We start from the raw sequence: 23,884 nt of genomic DNA on the forward strand, positions 1-23,884 counted from the left end.
TGGGAAAAGTTATCCAAATAATTCTGCCAATTAGCTTCGGCAAGCTGGTGTGCGACCATGGCAAAGTTGTTGGTTTGACTTTGGATATCTCCAAGGCTAGATAGGCACTATCATTAAATTACATGTAAATTAGACAATATTTTATGTTGGATTCTTTTCAGTTTTCTCATGAAATGTTTTTTATATTTGTATATTCATTTCTACAATTTATAGTTGGTTTGAGGTTTTTAAGTCATTGAAATTTGGAGCTATTATAATTTTAACATCTAATTTACCTATGGTCCCGAACTAATCCCATCGGGATATCCAAAGACAACCCAAATGTACCACAGGCATTACGATTGGGTCGTGTGCAGCTGCACTCCGAATTGACAATTACCTGTGTGCTACCAGCTGTGGGCATGATTGAAACAAATCCAACCCAGAGGCTCAACTCTGCCCAAAATCGGTCTCCTCCAGCAGGTGCCGTTTTTGCGCCCACCAAACGAGGAGTTTTTGTTTGAAGTTCAATGAGTGTTGAATTTGGTAAACAAAAAATGTGACGTTTTGTAATGCTTAGGTTGTTACGAGTGTACTGATTGATATAAGTATGAAAACGTAACGTCCTGGCAACTGAACAAACAACTTTATATCGGACTTGTGCCTGTTGGTCACAAGCGTATCGGCCCTCTCATTGACTAGAATGGTCCCACCTAATCTCGCCTCCTCCCCGACTGCCTTCCATCTACGAGGACTTGTATTTCCATTGTTAGAGTGAGCATGTGAACAGCTGGTCAATATAATAGATAATTTGTGGTCATTCTTAATTTACGTTGTGGTGCAGTCACAACCACAAGTCTCACAGACGAGACTGACTTTATGACCAAAATTGACCTCTTTACAATTTGTAGTAAATTTTGACGGTAGAATAAATGTTTCAGACTCATATTGATGCCACAAGTTCGTTTTTAGAGTTGCTCTTCAAGCCTTAAAAAGTTACACTTCATTTAAAGTTGATGAAGTGCTGTCTTTATTTGCCCTGGGAATTTCTAAAGATGTATGGAGTGTAGTTTGCATAATATCCGATTACAGTAAATGACTCCAGTCCCTAAGAGTATTTCTCAAAACACATCCTACGGTATAGCAGAGGGAGCACCCCCCTATCCACATCGATGGGACAGCAGTGGAGAAGGTGGAAAGTTTTAAGTTACTCGGTGTACACATCACGGACACACTGAAATTGTCCATCCACACACGCAGTGTGGTGAAGAAGTCACAACAGCGCCTCTTCAACCTCAGGAGGCTGAAGAAATTTGTCTTGTCACCTAAAACCCTCACAAACTTTTAGAGATGCACAATTGAGAGCATCCTGTTGGGCTGTATCACCGCCTAGTACGGCAACTGCACCACCCTCAACCGGAAGGGCTCTCCAGAGGGTGGTGCGGTCTGCACAACGCATCACTGGGGGAAAACTACCTGCCCTCCAGGACACCAGCACCTGATGTCACAGGAAGGCCCAAAATATCATCAAGGACAACAAACACCCGGGCCACTGCCTGTTCATCCCGCGAGTATCCAGAAGGCGAGGTCCGTACAGGTGCATCAAAGCTGGGACCGAGAGACAGTCTGTTTTTCAATCTCAAGGACATCAGACTGTTAAACAGCCATCACTAACACAGAGACTACTGCCTACATAGACTTGAAATCATTGGCCACTTTAATAAATGGATCACTTGTCACTTTAATAATGCCACTTTAATGTTTACAAATCTTGCATTACTCATCTCATCTGTATATACTGTATTTTATAGCTATTGTATGTTCCATATCCCGCTCTGTCATTGCTCATCCATATATTTATATAGTCTTATTCCATTCCTTTAATAGATGTGTGTATTAGGTCATTGTTGTGGAATTGTTAGATTACTTGTTAGATATTGCTGCACTGTCAGAACTAGAAGCACAAGCATTTCGCTACACTCGCAATAACATCTGCTAACCATGTGAATGTGACCAATAAAATGTTATTTGATTTATATCCATTGTATCTGTCATGTCAATGGCCGCTACTCTACCACTCTGACACCGCACACATGTTTGATGTTAAGCGCCTCTATTAATCACTCTTCTTTTTAAAGTTTTTTTTTTTTTTTTAGGTTTGATACTCAAGGATTTATAGATGGATTCTAGGGCACCAACCCAAATTCCACATTAACAAATGATAGAACAATGTAATTGAATATTGCGAGATGGGTTGATGAGCTCAATCTGCTGACCTGCGGGTGCAGGAGTGTGATAGCTTACACATGTAATCACATGTTGAACATGTCTTAACACCGCCTGAGTGTGTTCCCATGCGTTCTGTCTGGTGGTGGTGGGTGGTGGATGGCTTGTGTTGTCATCTGGGCTGACAGTGTGCAGACGCTCACAGCTCATCCGTCTGGTGGCTGAAGTGAAGGGCTGAATTCCTCCTGGCTCTTTATCTGGCTGGCGAGGAGCAGGGCCCAGGGCCTGCTGGAGACTGCTGTCTGTAAAACCTGGCCCAGCTGATAGTGACGTATGGCTTGTTTAGACACTTGCCCTCCTCGCTGCTTGAACTCCCCTGTACTTATGAGGACAGACCGTCAGCAACAGCTTACACAGATGACATAAAGACACACTATCAGCATGTTTACCGAGTCACTCACTCCAGGCCCGGGCCCATGTGATTTATTCTCGTTTGAGCTGTGGTGGCTAACTCCGGGCCTGGAAACACTTTTCTGGGCTTTGATTGCTACCTTTGGCATTATGCATGGGGCCTAACCTGACAATGATAAGTATCTCTGGCATGACTTGTGTGACTGGTGTTCACTCTGCATAATGTGAACAGACTATTTGTCATGTTGCAGCTAATGGGAGAACCTGGGTGGAATTAATAGTAATTTGTCAGACCTGTGAATATGGATCACCAAGTCCTATGCCATAATGAAATCTCCCTTAGACCATGTTTTACACTGGGAGAGTTTCCATTAAGTGGTGTTAATCAGATAAGTAGAAATTAATCAGGTCATTAAGATTATAGTTAGACCATGTGACCATGATCGTACAGTACTGTGCTATGACCAGTAAGGTGAGGATGATGCGTTTAGTGGGGTTTCCCACCCTCTTTCACTTCTGGCTGTTATGTTCCACACTTAAATTGATCCCATTGGATCACAGAATGTGCATGGTGTATGCTCTCTGACATACACAACTGTACAGTAAACTCAATAAAACTGGGGGGGAATCCAGCGCTCTGACACGTTAATTTATTAAACGGTGGTTGTAATTGAACAAGGTCAAGAGAGAACTTTCATTTCTCAGACTTTTTCCCTACATTATGTTTCCAATTAACTTTTTTTTTTTTTTTTTTTTAGAAGTTAGAAAAACTCCAGCTTGATCACTAATTGCTTTTGAAAGTGTGACCCTTGTCTGTTTAATATTTTCCCGAGCAGGAAATTCCATGAAACGCAAACCATTACAGTCCAAACCCCCAGGGCCACTTTCACATGTAGCCTTTCAAAATAATAATTTTTGTGTGATCATTTGTTTAGCCTGAGTGAAGCTGCATTTCACAGGTCCTAGTTCCCATGGCAAAGTATGGTGATTGATGTATGAAATCTTAACTGTATTTGTTTTACAAATTTGTCAAATTCCCGTGAGAATCATTTGTTTAAATCACTCTAAAAGCTGGCAACTTTGTTTCTAGTACTGTAACTTCAAACTGCGATAGTTGCTAAGCATGTGCGGAAAGGTGGTTAAATATGTCTTTTTCTATTTGAGTTCAAGGTAGTGTTATAATTGTTATAACCTTCAAATGTATGTGGTGTGTGCATGGGAGAGCACGTAAGATTATTACTGGAAAATGGAAACAGCTGGCAAAATATGGCCATTTGATGACTAATCCAAACACACGATGACAATACAGGTGATGTGAAGCGCTAAAGTGTCCCACCAGTGGGTGAAGATAAGATGTTTTGTTAAAGTTGACTGCTAGCACACTTAAAGGTCCAATGCAGATGTTTTTATCTCAATATTAAATCATTTCTGGGTAACAATTAAGTACCTGAATGTAATAGTTTGAATGAAAATGTTGCAAAAGAAACAAAAATAGCTTTTTAGCAAAGAAATAACTCAAGCAATACTTTTTCTAGGGCTGTCTGGGAGTTGTCTGGGTAGGGAGGGGAAAACTAGCTGTTATTGGCAGAGCGGTTTGGAACTCTTATTGGTCTATTTACTTATTTACCACCTGGTGATGTCGAAACTCCATCCCACCACAACAGGCTGAAATTTCAGGCAGTCTTTTTAAACAACTCTTATTATATACACTGCCGTTCAAAAGTTTGGGATCACTTAGAAATGTCCTTGTTTTTGAAAGAAAAGCTCATTTTATGTCTATTAAAATAACATAAAATGGATTAACAATGTCTACACTGTATTTCTAATGTTGTAAATGACTATTGCAGCTGGAAACGGCAGATTTTTAATGGAATATCTACATAGGCGTACAGACGCATATTATCAGCAACCATCACTCCTGTGTTCCAATGGCATGTTGTGTTAGCTAATCCATGTTTATCATTTTAAAAGGCTAATTGATCATTAGTAAACCAGAAAACCATACAATAGTCAATTACAACATTAACAATGTCTACATTGTATTTCTGATCAATTTGGTGTTATTTTAATGGACACATTCTTTTTGCGTTTCTTTCAAAAACAAGGACATTTCTAAGTGACCCCAAACTTTTGAACGGTAGTGTATATATATAAAACACAAGAAAATCCCGTTTTTGACTGCACTAACAAAGATAATGGCATTTTGATTCCACTAGGTTGAACACAAAATAATGCCCAACTTAGAACATTAATCCTCAAATCTAACATGTTATTGGAATATGGGTCCAGACTGCTCAGGAACTCAGATCCCATCCTGTCCCAAATATAGCCACCAGACAGTGTTTACCAGCACTAAACCAAGTGAGGAGTTTATAATGCCTTAAAAGACCTGTGTATATATATATATATATATATATATATATATATATATATATATATGTCAATTTCTAACCTTGTCTATCCCCACCAAATAAGATTGGGCAAGTTGAGCCAAAATAAGCATTGCAAATCATTTACATGTTCTGTTTGAGTGGCATGGACAACATGGGAAATGAAAGCAGTTTTACCCTGACTCAGTCATATGAAAGGCTCTCTTTAACAGCAGCACAGGTCTCAGAGCAGCAACACCCACACATTGCTGAAGGGGGAAAAGACTTGTGGATAGGTTTATTGAAAAAGCTGCTTTGAATTCTGTTTTTACTTGACGATTTCAGCCAGGGGTTGAGAAAAAGAAAAGGGCCATGCTTGAAAGGTGTATGGACGGCCTAATAAATCAGGGGCGGTGTGAGCAAGCGGAGTTCATGTTCTCCGGGTCAGATCCATAACCTCTCGACAGCTGCCCGCGCACTAGAACCAGCGGCGCTGTGGGACGTGACCTTACAGACACACAACGCAGGGGCCACGGGCAGGGAGCACACCCCGCGGACACACTGATACATCACCGCCTGCTAAGATGAATCTGAGAAAACGCTTTACTGCTATGTCCAACACACACACAAACACACACAGACTCTCTTTGTAAAGAACAAACATCAAGTGACAGGAAAATCGTGGTTGAAAAAAACAGAACATTTCAGACTTTCTGGTTTGTGATGGCTGGAAGTGATGTATCGTGTTTTCAGAGACGATTGCCATTTTTCAAAAACCATGTCAAAAAATCTAATTCAATGTTATTTGTTTTAGATAGAATAGTATAGCACATTGTCCTCTAAAATATCACAGGCATTTTTTTAAAGTACTAAAATAATACTACTAATTCTTAGGGCAACGGTAGGGATATTGCATTGTTCAAAGTTCCATACCTTTACATCTATAAACGGAGTATACCTGTGATAGGCGATAAGTGTAATGTTAACACATTAGAAAATATAATGATTGTGATTTGATATACAAATGACAAACATTCACAAAAGTAAAACAGATTAAGAAGCAATGAATTAAACCATCAATAGAAGTATTGATAATATTCAAAACTGGGTCACTGTTTTAATTTCTACAGAGGAATGGTTTGAGCCCTTTCTTATAAAAAAAAAAGAAGGAAAAAAAAGGAAGGGATGAAATCATGCAAACAAGAGTCCAAATGTTGAAAAGTCAGAGTTAAACACACTTTGTAGAAGTCTTTCTCATATACCAGGGATCCCCAACTGGCTGGCTGTGGGCGATTTTATTTGACCCCCAAGTTCTGACTTAAAAGACTGAAAGCACCAGCAAATCAGCTCTGTGATTTTAATTTTAGGAATCTGTTCCAAAGTATTCCGCACACGTAATAGATAGGTATGTGATCGTATACAAATGTAAGCAAGGTTTGAAATGATTGTTTTAGCTCAATATTATATCTGTTTGGGCTTCTTGCGGTCAATTTGCAGTCTACAAATCATTTGTAATTATGTTCCGCCCCCTGACCCTCCGCTCAAGAAAAAACAAAATCGGCCCGTGGCTGAATCTAGTTGATGATCCCTGTCATATACAGATGATTATCATACACGTTTCTTCTTTTAATCTGATTTAAAATGCTTTGCTTATTCAACTCAAATCATTATGTCCATAATAATACAGCAATAAACCAGTTTGATTTGATAAGATTTGCATCAACATGTTTGATGACTTGGTCTCAAAGTGAATCCATCCCTAAATGCTCTAATTTCAGGCTCAAACCTCGTTGGGCTTTGTCGTGCTTTTCCTCACCTGTTAGAAGTGTATCGTTATGAGACTATGTACATCCAAGACGAAATCGAACTTACATTGCGTAGTAAAACTAACAAAACAATCACAATAACAATGTAAAAAAAAAAAAAGAATGCAGCACATTTCAAATCATAATGTAGTTTGCCCTTGAATCTTAAAATGAACGTCACCATTAAACAGGTATAGGGAAGCTTACAATTGTGCCTGTGACAAATAGATATCACTGATACATTGAGATTAAGGACAAACCAGATGTTATTTGACTGATTTCCAACCTGGATCTTAAACAAATGCTTGCCTTGAAATACAGTAGTTTCTTAATAGATGCCATGAAAACTCATCTTCCTTTTCTGGACAAAATGTCTATTTTAATCTGTGAACTATCAGTTTTACATTTAATAACAAGAATCTGAAGATGTATAGTATTATTTTTTTTTTACACAAAATGAATATTCAAATAGTCTCCATTCTTATATTTAGGAGCATCAGATTGAACTGAAACAATTAAATAATCATTATTAAAAGTGCCCGAAGCATGACATGAGAGCAATAGAAGATAAATATAATTTAGTTTTCACAATTCATACTGTGGATAATAGTTTCTTATTTTTGTGGTGGAAACACAGTCCCCTCCTAAATCATGCTTCGTGGTGCAATTTAAGAGAAATTGTGCATTCTCAGTAGAGGCATGTTCTACCCTCACAGTTCCCCCCAACATTCCTTTCCCTTTGGTATTAGGATACAAAGAATAAGACAACTGAGATATAAAGCTACATACAGTGGACATTTTTGGTATTTTTTTGCTGTCCCAGTTTCAGGTCTTCTTTGGGAACCATAACTCCCCAGTCATAAATAAATAATTGTTTCTCCTCCCTTCAACATCCCCACTCCCCCAACATTCCCCTCCCCCTCCTGGTCCCTTTTCTGTGCCAAGATCAATAACTCTTAACATCTTACTTATTTTATTACTGCTTTTGGTTTTCTGGGGCTGATTGAGAGTTTCTCAGAGGAAATCTTTGGTTTTGTTTAAGTGTCCGTGACATTTAATCATGATTTTCCTTGCAGTTTAATTCCGGCCAGTCAATCAGCTAATCCACCTCGATTGATTCGCTGCTCTCGCCGCTGATGGGCTTGCACTCGTTGGGCATCCGCTGGTGTCTGCTGAGCTGGGTGGCCTGCGTGAAGCTCCTGTCGCACCTCTCGCACCTGAACACACAACACAAAACGACTCAGAGAGGCCAGCCGTACATGCCACCTCATCACTCGGCATCCTAATGGCAACTGACACTTCAAAGTGGCTGGGAATCTGACTGGGCCAGAGGGCTGTAATTGGAGCCTAGTCCTCTGGCCTTGATGCCGATGATGGGCGAAGGCCCCAATGCCTCCCAACATTGGGCCCTGTCAATAATCTCAGAGGAGGGGCCCCCCTCAAGAGGCCTGTCTAGATAAGGCACGCATCATTGTCACATCCAGTAGATAGAGAACAAAAAGAGATTTTCGGTAGGCCGGCTATCAAAGAGAGCCTTTCCTGAAGTATTGTGCTTAGCAGCCCAGAAAGAAGGGACCGTGTGCAATGTAGGGGGCTGGGTGCTGCTAATGCACTTGGCTAGGGGGCTTGGTGTCTAGAGTAGTAATTATGTAAGGACAGCTTCTTATGGCATTCTGTTCTACTAACTGTATCGAATCATTAGTTACATCATAGCAATTTGTGAGAATCACCCCTTTCAGTAAACTAGATCCTTCTACTATCAAGTTTTCCAGATTATGTGACAAGGATGCACCCGTTTCTGTCAATCTGCTAACAGTAAAAAGCGGTAGATATGCGGTAATGTCCTCTTAGTTTTACTGAATTTGCTGTTTGTGCCTAAGGTAAAAGTAGAGCCAGTGAAAGGGCCAAAGTTGCAGACTACACGGAATTAGTTTAGTGACGTTTTGCAGTAGAAAACACGTGAGCATTCCTGACTAACAGAAAATGCCAGCTTTAATCTATCAAGCATATCAGCTCAATGAAAATAACTCAGCCCCTATTGATTAGCTAAAGATTACTGTGGTGTATTCATTAATGTCTTTGTGTGCCTCTTCCTCTCTGGAGCATTTGAAGTGCTGATGACACATTTGTGTATCACTGATTGCTTATTAGAAAGCTGATTCGTTACTTGATTGGTCGGCCTCAAATCAGTCACCTTTTCACACCACTGTCCCTGGCTACATGGTGACAATCTGGTGGGATTTATTATCTACATTGATGAGAGGACAGTAGCTGCTGTAAATTACATTTCATCCCAGTTTCATCCCATTTTCAAGCTTGCGAAAAACTATGGATCATATACAGATAACTGCCAAAAATAAACACTTGAGTAAATGAGGGATAAAAAGTATATTGAATGCAGGTGCTTCCACACAGGTGTGGTTCCTGAGTTAATTAAGCAATTAACATCCTATCATGCTTCGGGTCATGTATACAAATGCCATTTTTTTGGGCTACCATTGCTAGAAGAGATCTCAGTGACTTTGAACATTAAAGTGTGTGAGTGTGCGTGTCAGTCACCAGATCTCAACACAATTGAACACTTATGGGAGATTCTGGAGCGCTGCCTGAGACAGTGTTTTCCACCAACATCAACAAAACAACAAAAACATTTTGTGGAAGAATGGTGTTGCATCCCTCCAATAGAGTTCCAGGCACTTGGAGAATCTGTGCAAAGGCGCATTAGAGCTGTTCTGGTGACTCGTGGTGGCCCAACACCCTATTAAGACACTATGTTGGTGTTTCCGTTATTTTGTCAGTTACCTGTATCTATAAGATGAAAATTCAATATAGATGGATACGCTCATATAATGTCAATATTGCTGTCCTGGCAATCATAGAAATGTTGATACTTATATCAAGCAGTCCTACTGTACTCACTGGTAGAAATGGTTCTTACTTTGTTATTGTGTAAGAGCGGAATACAGTATGAAATCATGACATACTTATCTCACTTCATTTAATAGAGTTAATTGCACAGTAATAATGCATTTACAATGTCTTATTATAGGACCGGGTAATATAATATGTGACTGTATTAAAGCTAATGTTGGCACAACAGGGTGTGCTTTACAGTGAACGTTCCAACAGCGTTTGTTTATGATGTTGAGTCAACAAGGTCACATGCATATAACGTCCATTAGATTAACAGAAATCTATTAGCCTGTGTGAGCCTTTAACTTGCTCAATTAATTACATACATCTCCAACAGCATCAATCAGACTGGCAGAGATATGGGGAAGCATCTGGCATGGCAGAGCCCAGTTAACACAGAACATTTTTCATGAATGTCCCTGAAGGTTCTCCTTTGGTTATTTGAAAAAAATAACCTTCTTACAACATCCAGGAAACGCCCAACCCCCCCCCGACCAAAACTTGTTAGCTGGGAAGGATTTCGCTATGTGGACTATGGCAGAACAATTAGCTATGCTTTGTGATATATACTACTGGTCAAAAGTTTTAGAACACCTACTCATTCAAGGGTTTTTATTTTTACTATTTTCTACATTGTAGAATAATAGTGAAGATATCAAATTACACACATGGAATCATGTAGTAACCGAAAAAGTGTTAAACAAATCAAAATACATTTTGATTCTTCAAAATAGCCACCCTTTCCCTTAATGACTGCTTTACACACTCTTGGCATTCTCTCAACCAGATTGATGAGGAATGCTTTTCTATCAGTCTTGAAAGAGCTCCCACATATGCTGAGCATTTGTTGGCTGCTTTCCTCCACTCTGTGGTCCGACTCATCCCAAACCATCTCAATTTAGTTGGGTGGTTGGGTGATTGTGGAGGCCAAGTCAAGTGATGCATCTCTCTCCTTCTTGGTGAAATAGCCCTTACACAGCCTGGAGATGGGTCAGGATGTGTAAGGTGTTGGGTCAATGACCCAACTGTGTTGTCCTGTTGAAAAACAAATGATAAACCCACTAAGCCCATACCAGATGGTTTGCGTATCGCTGCAGAATGATGTGGCAGCCATGCTGGCTAAGTGTGCCTTGAATTCTAAATAAATCACAGACTGTGTCACCAGCAAAGCACCCCGACACCATAACACCTCCATGTTTTATGGAGGGAAATACATATGTAGAGATCATCCGTTCACCCAAACCGCATCTCACAAAGACACAGAGGTTGGAACCAAAAATCTCCAATTTGGACTCCAGGCCAAAGGACACATTTCCACTGGTTTAATGTCCATTGTTCATGTTTCTTGTGCCAAGCAAGTCTCTTCTTATTATTGGTGTCCTTTAGTAGTGATTTCTTTGCAGCAATTCGACCATGGAGGCCTGATTCACACAGTCTCCTCTGAACAGTTCATGTTGAGATGTGTATGTTACTTGAACTCTGTGAAGCTTTTATTTGGGCTGCAATTTCTGAGGATGTTAACTCTAATAAACGTATCCTCTGCAGCAGGGGTAACTCTGGGTCTTCCATTCCTGTGGCGGTCCTCATGTGAGCCAGTTTCATCATAGTGCTTTATGGTTTTTGCGACTGCACTTGAAGAAACTTTCAAAGTTCAAGGCTCCTACCTTGTCACAACACAACTGATTGGCTCAAACACATTAAGAAGGGAAGAAATTCCACAAATTAACTTTTAAGAAGGCACACCTATTAATTGAAATGCATTCCAGGTGACTACCTCATGACGCTGGTTGAGACAATTCCAAGCGTGTGCAAAGCTGTCATCAAGGCAAAGGATGGCTATTTGAAGAATCTCAAATTTATTTTGATTTGTTTAACAATTCTTTGGTTACTGCAAGATTCCATATGTGTTATTTCGTAGTTTTGATGTCTCCACTATTACTCTACAATGTAGTATATAGTAAAAATAAAGAAAAACTCTTGAATGAGTAAGTGTTCTAAAACTTTTGACCGGTAGTATATGTGCTGTAGCAGAGACGAGGCTTCCTCTTTCAAATACAGCCTTGCCACTGAGATACACTCAAAAAAAGGTGAGCAAATATTTCAATTTGCAGTGTAGTTGAAGTGATTTTTTTGTACCATGTAGGCATTGTGAAACCTCTGGCCTCATCTAATAAGTGTCTTCTGGCCCTGTGTGTGTGCTAACCTTAAGTGTATATCAGTATTCAACTATCACAGGCCTTTTCAGACACAGTGGGCAATGGTGGGGGCGACAATAGGAGTAGACAGTGTGCCATAAACATTCATTGTGCTTTCTGTAATGGTGTCATTGGAGGAAGCAATGGTACTCACTGTTACTTACTTGAATGGCTTCTCCCCAGTGTGTGTCCGGATGTGGTTGTTGAGAGTGGTGGCTCCTGCAAATGCCCGGCCACAGTAGCCACACTTGAAGGGCCGGTCGCTGGAGTGAGTGACGACATGGTTGCGCAGCTCCGACGGCTGGGAGAAGGACTGGGAGCAGTGTCCACACTGGTAAGGTCTGCAGACACACACACACAGAGGGGTAGAGGAGGACACCAAGCTCCCGTTACCATGGCAACATGACCCTAATCAACCATGTGGCCCCAGTCCATGACTCGGGCCATCTATCAATATGTGCACAACATACTGGAAACATTAGGTATAGTTGGGTTTTTCTGTTTCCTTCTGTCTGTTGTTCCTATCTGCATGTAGAGCTCTAATGATCTTTGCTAATTCTCACAGTGATCCCAATGAATAAGTGGGGCATGATAACAAATCACACATTTATTGACAGAGGCCACAAAGAAATGCTCTTACAGGAGTAATTAGACTAATTGACTATTCAACTGTGCCATCAATCACATGATTCCTTCAGAGAGAAGACAAACCTTCCAGGGCAAAGTTATTACTCCCTTTACCAAATGACAATGATTGCATCAATTAGATGGTGTGATTTTAGACAGCCTAGAGTTTAACAGCACATGATAACACCAGAAGATAACAGTGTGCAGATGTTAGGAACAATGTTCTTTATTTTGTTGTTAAATAGGCAATATAAACCATGCACATTCTGTGAATCTGAAGCCATAGCTAGCTGTATTATGTGGAGGAAAAGTGAAAGTAATTAGAGCAAAAAAGTGTAATATAATGGAAAATTTCTCACTTGCAGTTTTCCACATAAAGCTGCAATTCCATGGGGGTTCTATTCATTTATCAGCCCCATTCTATAAAGTATGCCTCAGTGACTTAGACCACAATTTATTTTGAGGTTTTTCTATGAGAAGGTGCATTGATTGTGAATACTTTAATGTGATTAATGTGTGGATATAATTTATTAGGGCCGCGCCGTGTGATTAATGTCAGGTTATTGTTTATTACAGCAGTGAGCCTGGGAGAGCCCCACAGATAAACACCTCCATCACCAACACAACACAGGGAGCCTCTGCAGGGCCACGCACGCAGGCACATATGCACAATAACGAAGGAAAAAATACACGTGCACAAATACTTGTATGAAAGTAATTGTTCAGGTTTCTAATAGATTAACAGGTCACCGACGGCTTGATATTCAATTAATTGCTTATGTAAATAATGACAAATCTCTTGATAATGTGTCTATAATCTAAAGTCTTTATAATAACGACGCAAGATTATTTGGAATAATTTGGATCAAATGATTTACTTCTTGGGATCTGTTTTTGTGTTATCAATTTCTTGATAGAGACATATTTATTATTTCAAAATAATACAGGACTATGTAAAGCTCTTTGTCGGCTCAGCAAATAACAGTTATTCTCCACTGAGACAACTTACATTTATAAGAGGAAACACCTTTGGCATTGCAGCTATATGTCTTGGTTTTGAACAATACATATATCAATGGTTTAGAAAATCACTCCACAGAAAATATCTACACTACACACACACACACACACACACACACGGTCTTAGTTTCCATGTTATTGATCAATCTATTACATTCTAGTGTTGAGATAATGGCCCTCGTCAACCAATCATGGTAATCAAATGAGCAGGGAACAAAACAAAGACCTCATAAAGGTTGTAATTGTATTCTATTGTATTGTATTCCACCAGTTGAAAGCTTATTGGGTTTATGAGTGAAGGATAGGATTTAGATGATAAACTAAATTGGTGGATGAGGACAGCTCTTTTTCAAAGTCTAACCATTATGTTGTGCCAACTGTTCCAAAACATGACCCAATGGAAAAAAGTAGCATCATACTGTTTGCATTGAAACGATTAGTGAGTTCAGCATAATTGCAATGATTCAAGTGACTCGTATATCCCTTGTTATCAACAAACAGACAAACCGGAGCGAAACAACATCTGTAGGGCTCTTCTGAGCTTAAAAGGTGTGGGGTGAAGTTGCCCCTAGATGCTGATCTTGGGTCAGTTTAGCATTTCCCCCACTAATGGTTAGGATTAGGGAAGAGGAAACTGATCCTAGATCGGAACCTAGGGGATACTTCACCCCAGAGCCTTCTGAGAGTAGTGGTGGTGGGGACTGTATGACAAATAATATCTCTCAATGACAGCAAGGATCACGGCCCTTATTCACAAAGTGTCTCAGAGTAGATGTGCTGATCTAGGATCAGTTTTTCTGTTTAGATCATAGTTAATATCATTACATGGACAGGGCGGACCTGTTAACAGATCAGCAGTTCTACTTTGAGACGCTTTGTGAATACGGCCCTGGTCATCATCTGGTGGGATGAAATTACGTTTCTGCACTATATAAATGTATCATATTTTGAGCTATCCCACACTCCAGGTCAGTAGGGGAGAACGGGTTGGTTGTCACACGTTTGGTTACTATATGATTCCATGTGTGTTATTTCATAGTTTTGATGTCTTCACTATTCTACAATGTAGTAAAATAAAGAAACCCCCCTGAATGGTGTGTCCAAACTTTTGAATGTTACTGTATGAAAAACACAAATTCCCCTCACCTGAACGTCTTGTCATACTAACATGAATAAACCAGGTGGATGAGTTTTTTTCAAAGAATTCACACGCTATCCTTAAAAATATATATATATTTTTTTTTTTACCTTTATTTTACTAGGCAAGTCAGTTAAGAACAAATTCTTATTTTCAATGACAGCCTAAGAACAGTGGGTTAACTGCCTGTTCAGGGGCAGAACGACAGATTTGTACCTTGTCAGCTCGGGGATTCGAACTTGCAACCTTCCGGTTACTAGTCCAACGCTCTAACCACTAGGCTACCCTGCCGCCCAAATGATTACACAGCGCCATTTCGATTGGGAGTAATAAGCACTGTGACAACCAGCCCCGGTCTCCCTTTAGGGATGGAACGTCATTTACATAATTGATACCTGGAGGAAAATAGGGAAGGGTCATGCTTTTTCAATTTCAGTCAAGGGTTTAGTATTTTTTTTAAAGTCTAGTCCAGGGATGGTCATGTAATTGATCAAATGTCTACATTTCTCAGTGTTTTAGAATTAGTTTCTTATTAGGCTACATATCGATGTGTGCCCGATGCCACCCCTCATTTCTGATTCTCCTCTGGGCAGGCAATATCAAGTACACCTATAGGTTATTTACTGTGGCCTCAATCAAATGATCCATAGAATATAGGCTACTAAGTGCAGACTAGCCTATAGCCTATGTTCTGTTCAGTGTGAGAAGGAGAGCACGAAGATGAGGATTACTGGAGGTCAACTTGGATAGCTTGCTACTACTATAATACATTTTTTATTAAAAACAACATGTTTTTTTGCACATGATGTAGACCTATATCCATAGGTTTTGTCGGTCAATTCCTCCACCCACCATGCACTCTTTAAATATCCTACATCCATGTCAGTGAAGGGCTATTAAGTTAAAACCAAGACTCAAATTGAGGGGGTATGAGAGGGTATGCCATAGGCCTACTTTTTATTAAAGAAAATGGCAAAAGCTTAAGATTGAGGAAAATAAAATGGATCTGATTATATAAAGTTATCTATAACAGCACTTTGGTCTGCAATGCTTTATGCCCGTGAAAGATGTGACTCATTTCATTTCTTTGACATTCAGAGGCTGAGCTACAACCTATAGCCTAGGAGACCATTTTTTTCTTCTAATTATGTCAGAGTCAGACAAGATGTTTAAACCCAGACAGCTTTTAGGGAAACACTAGTGACCTTCTCTTGTTGAGTTAAGCCACAGAAGAAGAGTAGCCTGCAGTTAAAGCTTACATTCTTCTGCTTTGGTAGGCCTACTCTGTCTGGGGTGGAAAGGTAGGCCTACTCTGTCTGGGGTGGAAAGGTAGGCCTAACCCTTGGAAGTACCATGCTCAGATTCCTAATGATATCTCAGATGAAATCATTTGTAAACAGGGACAGTTTCATTGCAAACAAGTCACACTGATTTTGCATCGGAGAAATAGGATAAGATGAACACAGGCCTATCATCTCTGTCCATTCTTAACCTGTAATTTTGGTGGTATTAAAAAAGGTTCTACTAATATGTCAAATAATTGCATGACCTGTTTATAAAAAAAAAAATTTGATCTAACCTGCAAATACAATGATCGATTCATGCAATGCTTAAAGGAGATATTTTCACCTCTACTCTTGTCTGCGAACCCACAACCTTCTGGCCCATAGCCCTGTGCACTATCAAAATTCCTGCGTTGCCCTGTAATGCTTACAGGACAAAGAACAGCTTTAAAACTGCATATCTAAAGCTCTGGTCTGTCCAAGAAGTTAGGGTAAACAGTAAACATGTTCTCTGCCATCCACTTTGTTTGAATTATTATTTGGGGTATAGGGACTTGTTTTTTTTCAGCCGTTCAGGGATAATTTAGGTAAAATATATTTTGCTGAAGGGAAGGCCATCCATTTTCATTTCAGAGAGGTCCGATTTTCTTCATGTAACCCTTATTATAAATAGTGTTACCTTACTGGTTAGGGTTGAATAAAGATGCTATTTAAAGTTATTTTGCTTTCAAGTAATTGTATGATTATTACAATTCAATTAATTGAGTTTTACAATTCAGGAGATGTTACATTTATGCATAAATAAATATAATATTTTGTCTTACAATCTTGTTACTCCCAGCTAGTGGTAGACGTCTCAGCATGATCTAAATCTACAACTAAGGGTGCTTCACAAATGGCACCATATTCCCTATACTGTACAGTGCACTACTTTTGATCAGAGCCCAAAAGGGTCCCATTTGGGCCGCATCCACTATCTACATAGCCTACATACTATATATCAATGCTCTTGATTTTCCATAGCAATCCTTAGCCCTCAAACCAGTAGAGCATCTGTGGTTTTAGACTCAAGAGTTATCAACAAAATAACTGAATAATCTTATGTGTCAACAAAGTCAGGAGTGTACACATACGTAGTACTAATATAATATAAGCCATTTAGTGGACACTTTTATCCAAAGCAACTTACAACAGTGAATTAATACATTTTTATAATTGGTGGCCCAGCAGGAATCGAACCCATGATCCAGACATTGCTAGCTCAATGCCCTACCAACTGAGTAAGACAGAACCACACTAGAATATCAAGTGCTCATTGCTGATTAGAGTATTGAAACGTTATTTACTGAGGTAGAGGCCCTTCTGTGCTACACACCACCACTTCTTTCCCATTTGAAACTCTCAGTAGGGCGATCCCTGGCCTTTTCGCCCTAAGAACAGAAAAAACAAAGCCTGAGCAGTAACCACCCTATCGTTCATTGGAAATGCAGAAGAACAAACATAATATCCTTCAAAATGAATGCTCATAGTTACTGCACACCTTATTTGGGTAAGTGATAGACTATCCTCAAATGCTTCATTTCTTAAAGGAATACTGTACAGTATTGTATTGTTCTGTTAGATATTCAATATTAATAAATACTATTGATACATACTGAAGGCTGAATACTAAATTAAAGGATAAGTAGCAAAGTAAACAGAAACACAACAGGCTTTGTTCCTTGATCTACTATATTATCATAAAGATACGGTATTTCTTTAAAATTGAGGGATACAGTCCAAGTGACTAAAAAAATAGGAAAAACTTCTTGGGCACTCCTTTGTAGGATCTCAGCTAAACAGGTAAGCAAAATGATTTTTCTAGTGCTGATATACTACAGCAATTCATCTTTCTCCCAAATGTACATATAAACTAAACATCAATAAATATGTATAAGCCAAAACCCATAAACCACAGCCGAGAACATTTTAAACAGATGCATTGGGTAATTTACTGGGTGCAAAGGCTGTGCATCCAAATATCAACAGATCCAGATTCCCTTGTTCAGCTAAATTTTATCTGCACCCCAGGGTCATAAAGTTGAGTATTGACAAACGCTCATATTGACTTCAACTCCTGGGTATCCAGGCAACATTTTTCTTCTGTATGAATATTAGTTTATTGAATAAGTGGCATCTGTTTTCCTCCGCATCACAGTTAGGGTAGGTATTTCTTTGTGACAGCTGCAACTGATTTATAGGTTTGTATGCTCTGAAGAAAAATTGTGCTAAGCAAAAATGTCCAATACACACCCCCCCCCACTGTATTTAATTAAGTTGGGAGATGTTACACACTGGATTTGAACCCTGAAACCACTGTGAGAGAGAAAGACCACATGTATTGGCATGCAAATTACTGATAGGAACAATGAATTGTATCTGATACAGCATAGGGGAGACTCAGAGGTTGGTTGTCACAGTGCTAATTACTCCCAATTTTAAGGTTCAAATGTGTGAATTATTTGAAATAACTCATCCACCTGGTCAATTCATGTCAGCATGACAAAACATTGAGGTGAGGGGAATTAGAGTTTTTCATAGGTGAAAGTAAAAAATATATATTGGTATTTTCTTTGTAAATGTTTTAATTTTGGTAACATCTATGATACCGAGGTCAAGCCATGTGGTAACTACCATTTGAATTAGCATTGGGGGGCCTCCCAAGTGGCGCAGCGGTCTAAGGCGTCACTACAGACCTGGGTTTGATCCCAGGCTGTGTCGCAGCCGGCCGCGACCGGGAGTCCCATGGGCGGCGCACAATTGGCCCAGCGCCGTCCGGGTTAGGGGAGGGTTTTGCAGGCCAGGATGTCCTTGTCCCATCGCGCTCTAGCGACTCCTGTGGCAGGCCGGGCACATGCACGCTGACATGGTCGCCAGTTGGACAGTTTTCCTCTGACATTGGTGCGGCTGGCTTCCGGGTTAAGCGAGCAGTGTGTCAAGAAGCAGTGCAGCTTGGCAGGGCTGTGTTTCGGAGGATGCATAGCTCTCGACCTTCGCCTCTCCCGAATCCGTACGGGAGTTGTAGTAATGGGACAAGACTGTAACTACCAATTAGATATAACGAAAATGGGTAGAAAAAAGGGGCACATTTTAAAAAATATATATATATATTAGCATTTTTAGGGGTCTGGACTGGACAAGATCTGTACCAATCATATATGTCTATGTTTCACAGGTTTGGTCACCACAGTAGAATTCAGCACAATACAGTGCATTATACTGTACTCTAGTGTTCTCCACTGTACTACACTGATCTATACTGTTTTACAAGACCCCTTTTCCATCTGTTTGACCAGAAATCAAAGCCTGCTTATTCCACATTTTTGGGGGATGGAAAATTGTTGAAAAAAATAAAGTTGAAGTCGGAAGTTTACATACACTTAGGTTGGAGTCATTAAAACTCGTATTCAACCACTCCACAAATTTCTTGTTAACAAACTATAGTTTTGGCAACTCGGTTAGGACATCTACTTTGTGCATGACACAAGCAATTCTTCCAACAATTGTTTACAGACAGATTATTTCACTTATAATTCACTGCATCACAATTCCAGTCGGTCAGAAGTTTACATATACTAAGTTGACTGTGCCTTTAAACAGCTCGGAAAATTCCAGAAAATCATGTCATGCTTTAGAAGCTTCTGACTAATTGACATCATTTGAGTCAATTGGAGGTGTACCTGTGGATGTATTTCGAGGCCTACCTTCAAACTCAGTGCCTCTTTGCTTGAAAAAATCAAAATAAATTAGATTGGAGACCTCCACAAGTCTGGTTCATCCTTGGGAGCAATTTCCAAATGCCTGAAGGTACCACGTCCATCTGTACAAACAATAGTATGCAAGTATAAACACCATGGGACCACGCAGCCATCATACCGCTCAGAAAGGAGACGCGTTCTGTCTCATAGAGATGAATGAATGTACTTTGGTACCTTGTGAAGATGCTGGAGGAAACAGGTACAAAAGTATCTATATCCAGTATCTATATCCAGAAGCCACTGCTCCAAAACCGGCATAAAAACGGCAGACTATGGTTTGCAACTGCACATGAAGACAAAGATCGTACTTTTTGTAGAAATGGTCTGATGAAACAAAAATAGAACTGTTTGGCCATAATGACCATCGATATGTTTGGGGGAAAAAGGGGGAGGCTTGCAAGCCCAAGAACACCATCCCAACCGTGAAGCACGGGGTGGTACCATCATGTTGTGGGGGTGCTTTGCTGCAGGAGGGACTGGTACACTTCACAAAATAGATGGCATCATGAGGCAGGAAAATGATGTGAATATATTGAAGCAACATCTCAAGACATCAGTCAGGAAGTTAAAGCTTGGTCACAAATGGGTCTTCCAAATGGACAATTACCCCAAGCATACTTCCAAAGTTGTGGCAAAATGGCTTAAGGATAACAAAGTCAAGGTATTGGAGTGGCCATCACAAAGCCCTGACCTCAATCCTATAGAAAAATTGTGGGCAGAACTGAAAAAGCATGTGTGAGCAATGAGGCCTATAAACCTGACTCAGTTACACCAGCTCTGTCAGGAGGAATGGGCCAAAATTCACCCAACTTATTGTGGGAAGCTTGTGGAAGGCTACCTGAAACGTTTGACCCAAGTTAAACAATTTAAAGGCAATGCTACCAAATACTAATTGAGCGTATGTAAACTTCTGACCCACTGGGAATGTGATGAAAGAATTAAAAGCTTAAATAAATCTTTCTCTCTACTATTATTCTGACATTTGACATTCTTAAAATAAAGTGGGGGGGTGCAAATAGTCTGGGTAGCCATTCAGGAGTCTCATGGCTTGGGGGTAGAAGCAGTTTAGAAGCCAATGCAATCATATTGTTCAGGGACATTGCCATGGCCAGTATACAGTAAAAATCACAAGCTCTTTTATGTTTGTGCTATAAAGAGCTCCCTTCGTTACCTCCCTCTTCCACACATATTGTCTGTCACACACCCACACATACATGTGCAAACACATGCATGCACACAGAAATGTACTCAAAATGGCACGTTATTTACGAGGCATAAAATGCTGAATTGTGTTCGAAATAACATTTTATCAAAGAAAGGCTATTTATAAGACTGTATGCTATATTACTTCACTTCCTGTTACAGAAGGAATAAGCTACTAGCAAACAGTATGTAAACCAACCTCATACTGTGTGACAACCAACCCCACGATGGGGCTGGTTGTCACAAGTGGACCGTGTGTTTGATTGCTTTTAATAGCATGTTGGAATAAGATGTGAGGATAAAAAGGGTCCCCATTTCAACCCCAGACCTTGGTCTTTCTACTAATATTGAAGAGAGTCTTGTAAGATATACTGGTGCTGAGAAATACACTCAAGTAAAAAGTGTGACAACCAACCCCATTCATCACTACACTATATAGAATAGCATGGCAAGTGTTTGTTTAGTTTTTTCCCCCAATGAACCACATGGAAACAGAACTTTCTGAAATTAAAAATAGACACAAAGCAAGAAGAACACCTAAATGTCTGTAAGAGTCTGAGACTACTAGGATATATCAAGCATTATGATGATTCATTTTATGAGATGGCTCAAAGGCTGTTACCTTACCTGTCTGGGTTCTGTGTGCACACATGCATCTGGAGCAGGATGCGTTGCGTGAACGTCTTAAAGCACTGGCCGCACTTCCAGAGGTGCCAGTCACTGAACTCGGTGCTCAGCTGGCTGGTGGAGGTGGGGCTGGCTAGGACTCGCTGGTTCTTAGAGCTCATCTGGTTGAAGCCGGAGTCCGTGTGGCCACCTTTGTCCATCAGGGAGAAGCTTCTGGAGCAGGGCGAGTGGGGGAAGACCATGGAGCGCAGCAGGGCCACCGAGAAACCTTTGCCCGTTTTACTGAGCGGCTGCAACGTCTCTTGTCTGCTCATGGCCTCCATAACTGTGGTTGGTACATTCACTAAAGGAGGAAAACAGTAGAAAACATGGAACATACAGTCATGTAAACCACTATCAGCATGTGATGTGAGGATACAGCTAGTATGTTGTGCCTTAGCACCCTTATACAACTGGAATGGGGTAACATTCATTCTAATTCACAAGGTCAGAGTTTTAATATTGAAAATAAAGACATTGGAAAAATATTATGCTTTGAAGCTTATGCATCCTATTTGTATTATCACAAAACTTTTATACTGAATAGATTTCCGTACATACATGTTTCCCTAGCTACAGTTAATAGAATACTGTCATCACAATTCATGAACTAATTTAATCTTTCTTCATTTCACTTCGGCTAAATGCAACAGGCTAAATGTATACTTATTTTATATTGGTTCTGAGTTTGACTGTCATTGACTATCTTGTTGTTGTTTTTCTTACCATGTGGGTGAGTTCTAGTCACCAAAACATAACAACAACACAGATGAGATCTATTCTCTCTCAGCTACTGGATCACAGAAAATAAAAGCTGCAGTCTTTGTGCATCCTAAGCATAAACAACTTGATGCAAGAAAGTTTAATTGTTGTTATAAGAAACATATGATGATTCTTCATCACTACACACTGATCTCTGACTGCATTCAAGAAGTCAGAGACATAATAGCTCATGGGTGGACAAACCACATCCCACATTCTTTGTATTGCAACACGCTGTGTACATAAACACAGATTTACACAACTGTAACGTGATACATGTGGGAGTAGGGCTAGGCCTTTCTTATTTAATAAAACTTCAATTTTTCTGGGCATTGTTTTAATGTTAGATCTCGTAACGCTGTTCAGTATTGGGCTAAGGAAGTGTGATTGAAGCTAACTTGTACATAAAAATGTACATAAAAACAATTGTGAGGTGGTTCTGAAGTTGTGCATGTTGTAGACGAGAGCATTGACTAGTTAAAGGGCAAATTCATAGTACTGAACCTCACCAATCCAGCAGCTTTCATTTGCTATCACATGCACACACTATTCCTTCATGTGGGTTGTATTAGGGGAAGAGGTCTATTTCTGTGTAACCAGGCTTCAGTGTCTAATGGGTAGATTCTCCTTTAAGAGAGCTATACTAAGACATATTGATTCATGCAGGGTATGCTGATTTGCAAGGAGTTCACAGCACTCTCCCTTCTCGACCTCTCCATTGTTTGCCACGTTGTAAGGCTGCAATACTGCATCTATCAAATTATACTATACACTTTTAAAACAGTTTATATGAAAAGGCACTTGTCTAAACAGGACTCCAACTAGACTGAAGTAATAAAATGTTGAACATGTAAACAGTGAACTGTCAGGCCCTGTCGGTTGTCCAAGACCTCCAGTGGCCAGTGAGTTCCAAAGAAACCAGACAGAGCAGTATGGGGCAAAATGCTGGTTAAGACAGAAAATAGTCATTCATTTTCCCAAATGCTCCTACAAAGACTGTTAACAGACAATCCCTCAAAAATGTCTGGGGGAGATAAATACTATTGTTTCAATAAACCTAACCGATTGTCTCTTCTATGAGAGAACAGCTTAGAAAATAGAAAATTGTGATACGTAACTAACGGGTACTGTCCGTTGAAAATCAACATTGAGTCATTGGTTTAATTCGCCACAATATGACAAAATATTTTTTCATCCTGTTTGCACTGGCAAGGTTTGTTTGGTTCAGCCATATAAATCAGGCTTAAGTAAATTTAAGGGTCCACTATTTGCATCAGTTTTTGTGGCTTGGCACAGCTATGCCCAGTCAAATGCTTTTTGTCTTTAATAAAATTACACACTGAAATCCAAAGTAAATAATGGCATTTTCATTAACCTACTACTTTTTGGACAGTAGTCCTTTTGCAAATATGCTTTGTTGGGTTATGCTAGGCACCAGATTCTTTATGTCTGTCATTAGTCCTATTCATGACAAAGTTGTGTACTATATC

At 39.8% G+C, this 23,884-nt stretch overlaps 1 protein-coding gene across 2 annotated transcripts in view; it reads right to left on the bottom strand.

Moving 5' to 3' along the window:
• Positions 1-5,565: 5,565 nt before the first annotated feature.
• Positions 5,566-23,884, bottom strand: part of prdm6 (PR domain containing 6) — a 57,197-nt gene continuing 38,878 nt past the window's right edge. Inside the window, exons 6-8 of one of the 2 annotated variants that reach the window (XM_029638655.2) lie at positions 21,594-21,936; positions 12,063-12,239; positions 5,566-8,007 (exon numbers count right to left, since the gene is read on the bottom strand). In XM_029638655.2, the coding sequence (XP_029494515.1) occupies positions 7,890-8,007; positions 12,063-12,239; positions 21,594-21,936 (638 nt within the window). In that variant the 3' untranslated portion in view covers positions 5,566-7,889. Of the gene's footprint in view, positions 8,008-12,052; positions 12,240-21,593; positions 21,937-23,884 lie in introns of both variants that reach the window. The other variant, XM_029638656.1, reaches the window with a different exon arrangement.

This window comes from Oncorhynchus nerka, linkage group LG27, assembly GCF_034236695.1.
Source record: "Oncorhynchus nerka isolate Pitt River linkage group LG27, Oner_Uvic_2.0, whole genome shotgun sequence".
Taxonomy (NCBI): domain Eukaryota; kingdom Metazoa; phylum Chordata; class Actinopteri; order Salmoniformes; family Salmonidae; genus Oncorhynchus; species Oncorhynchus nerka.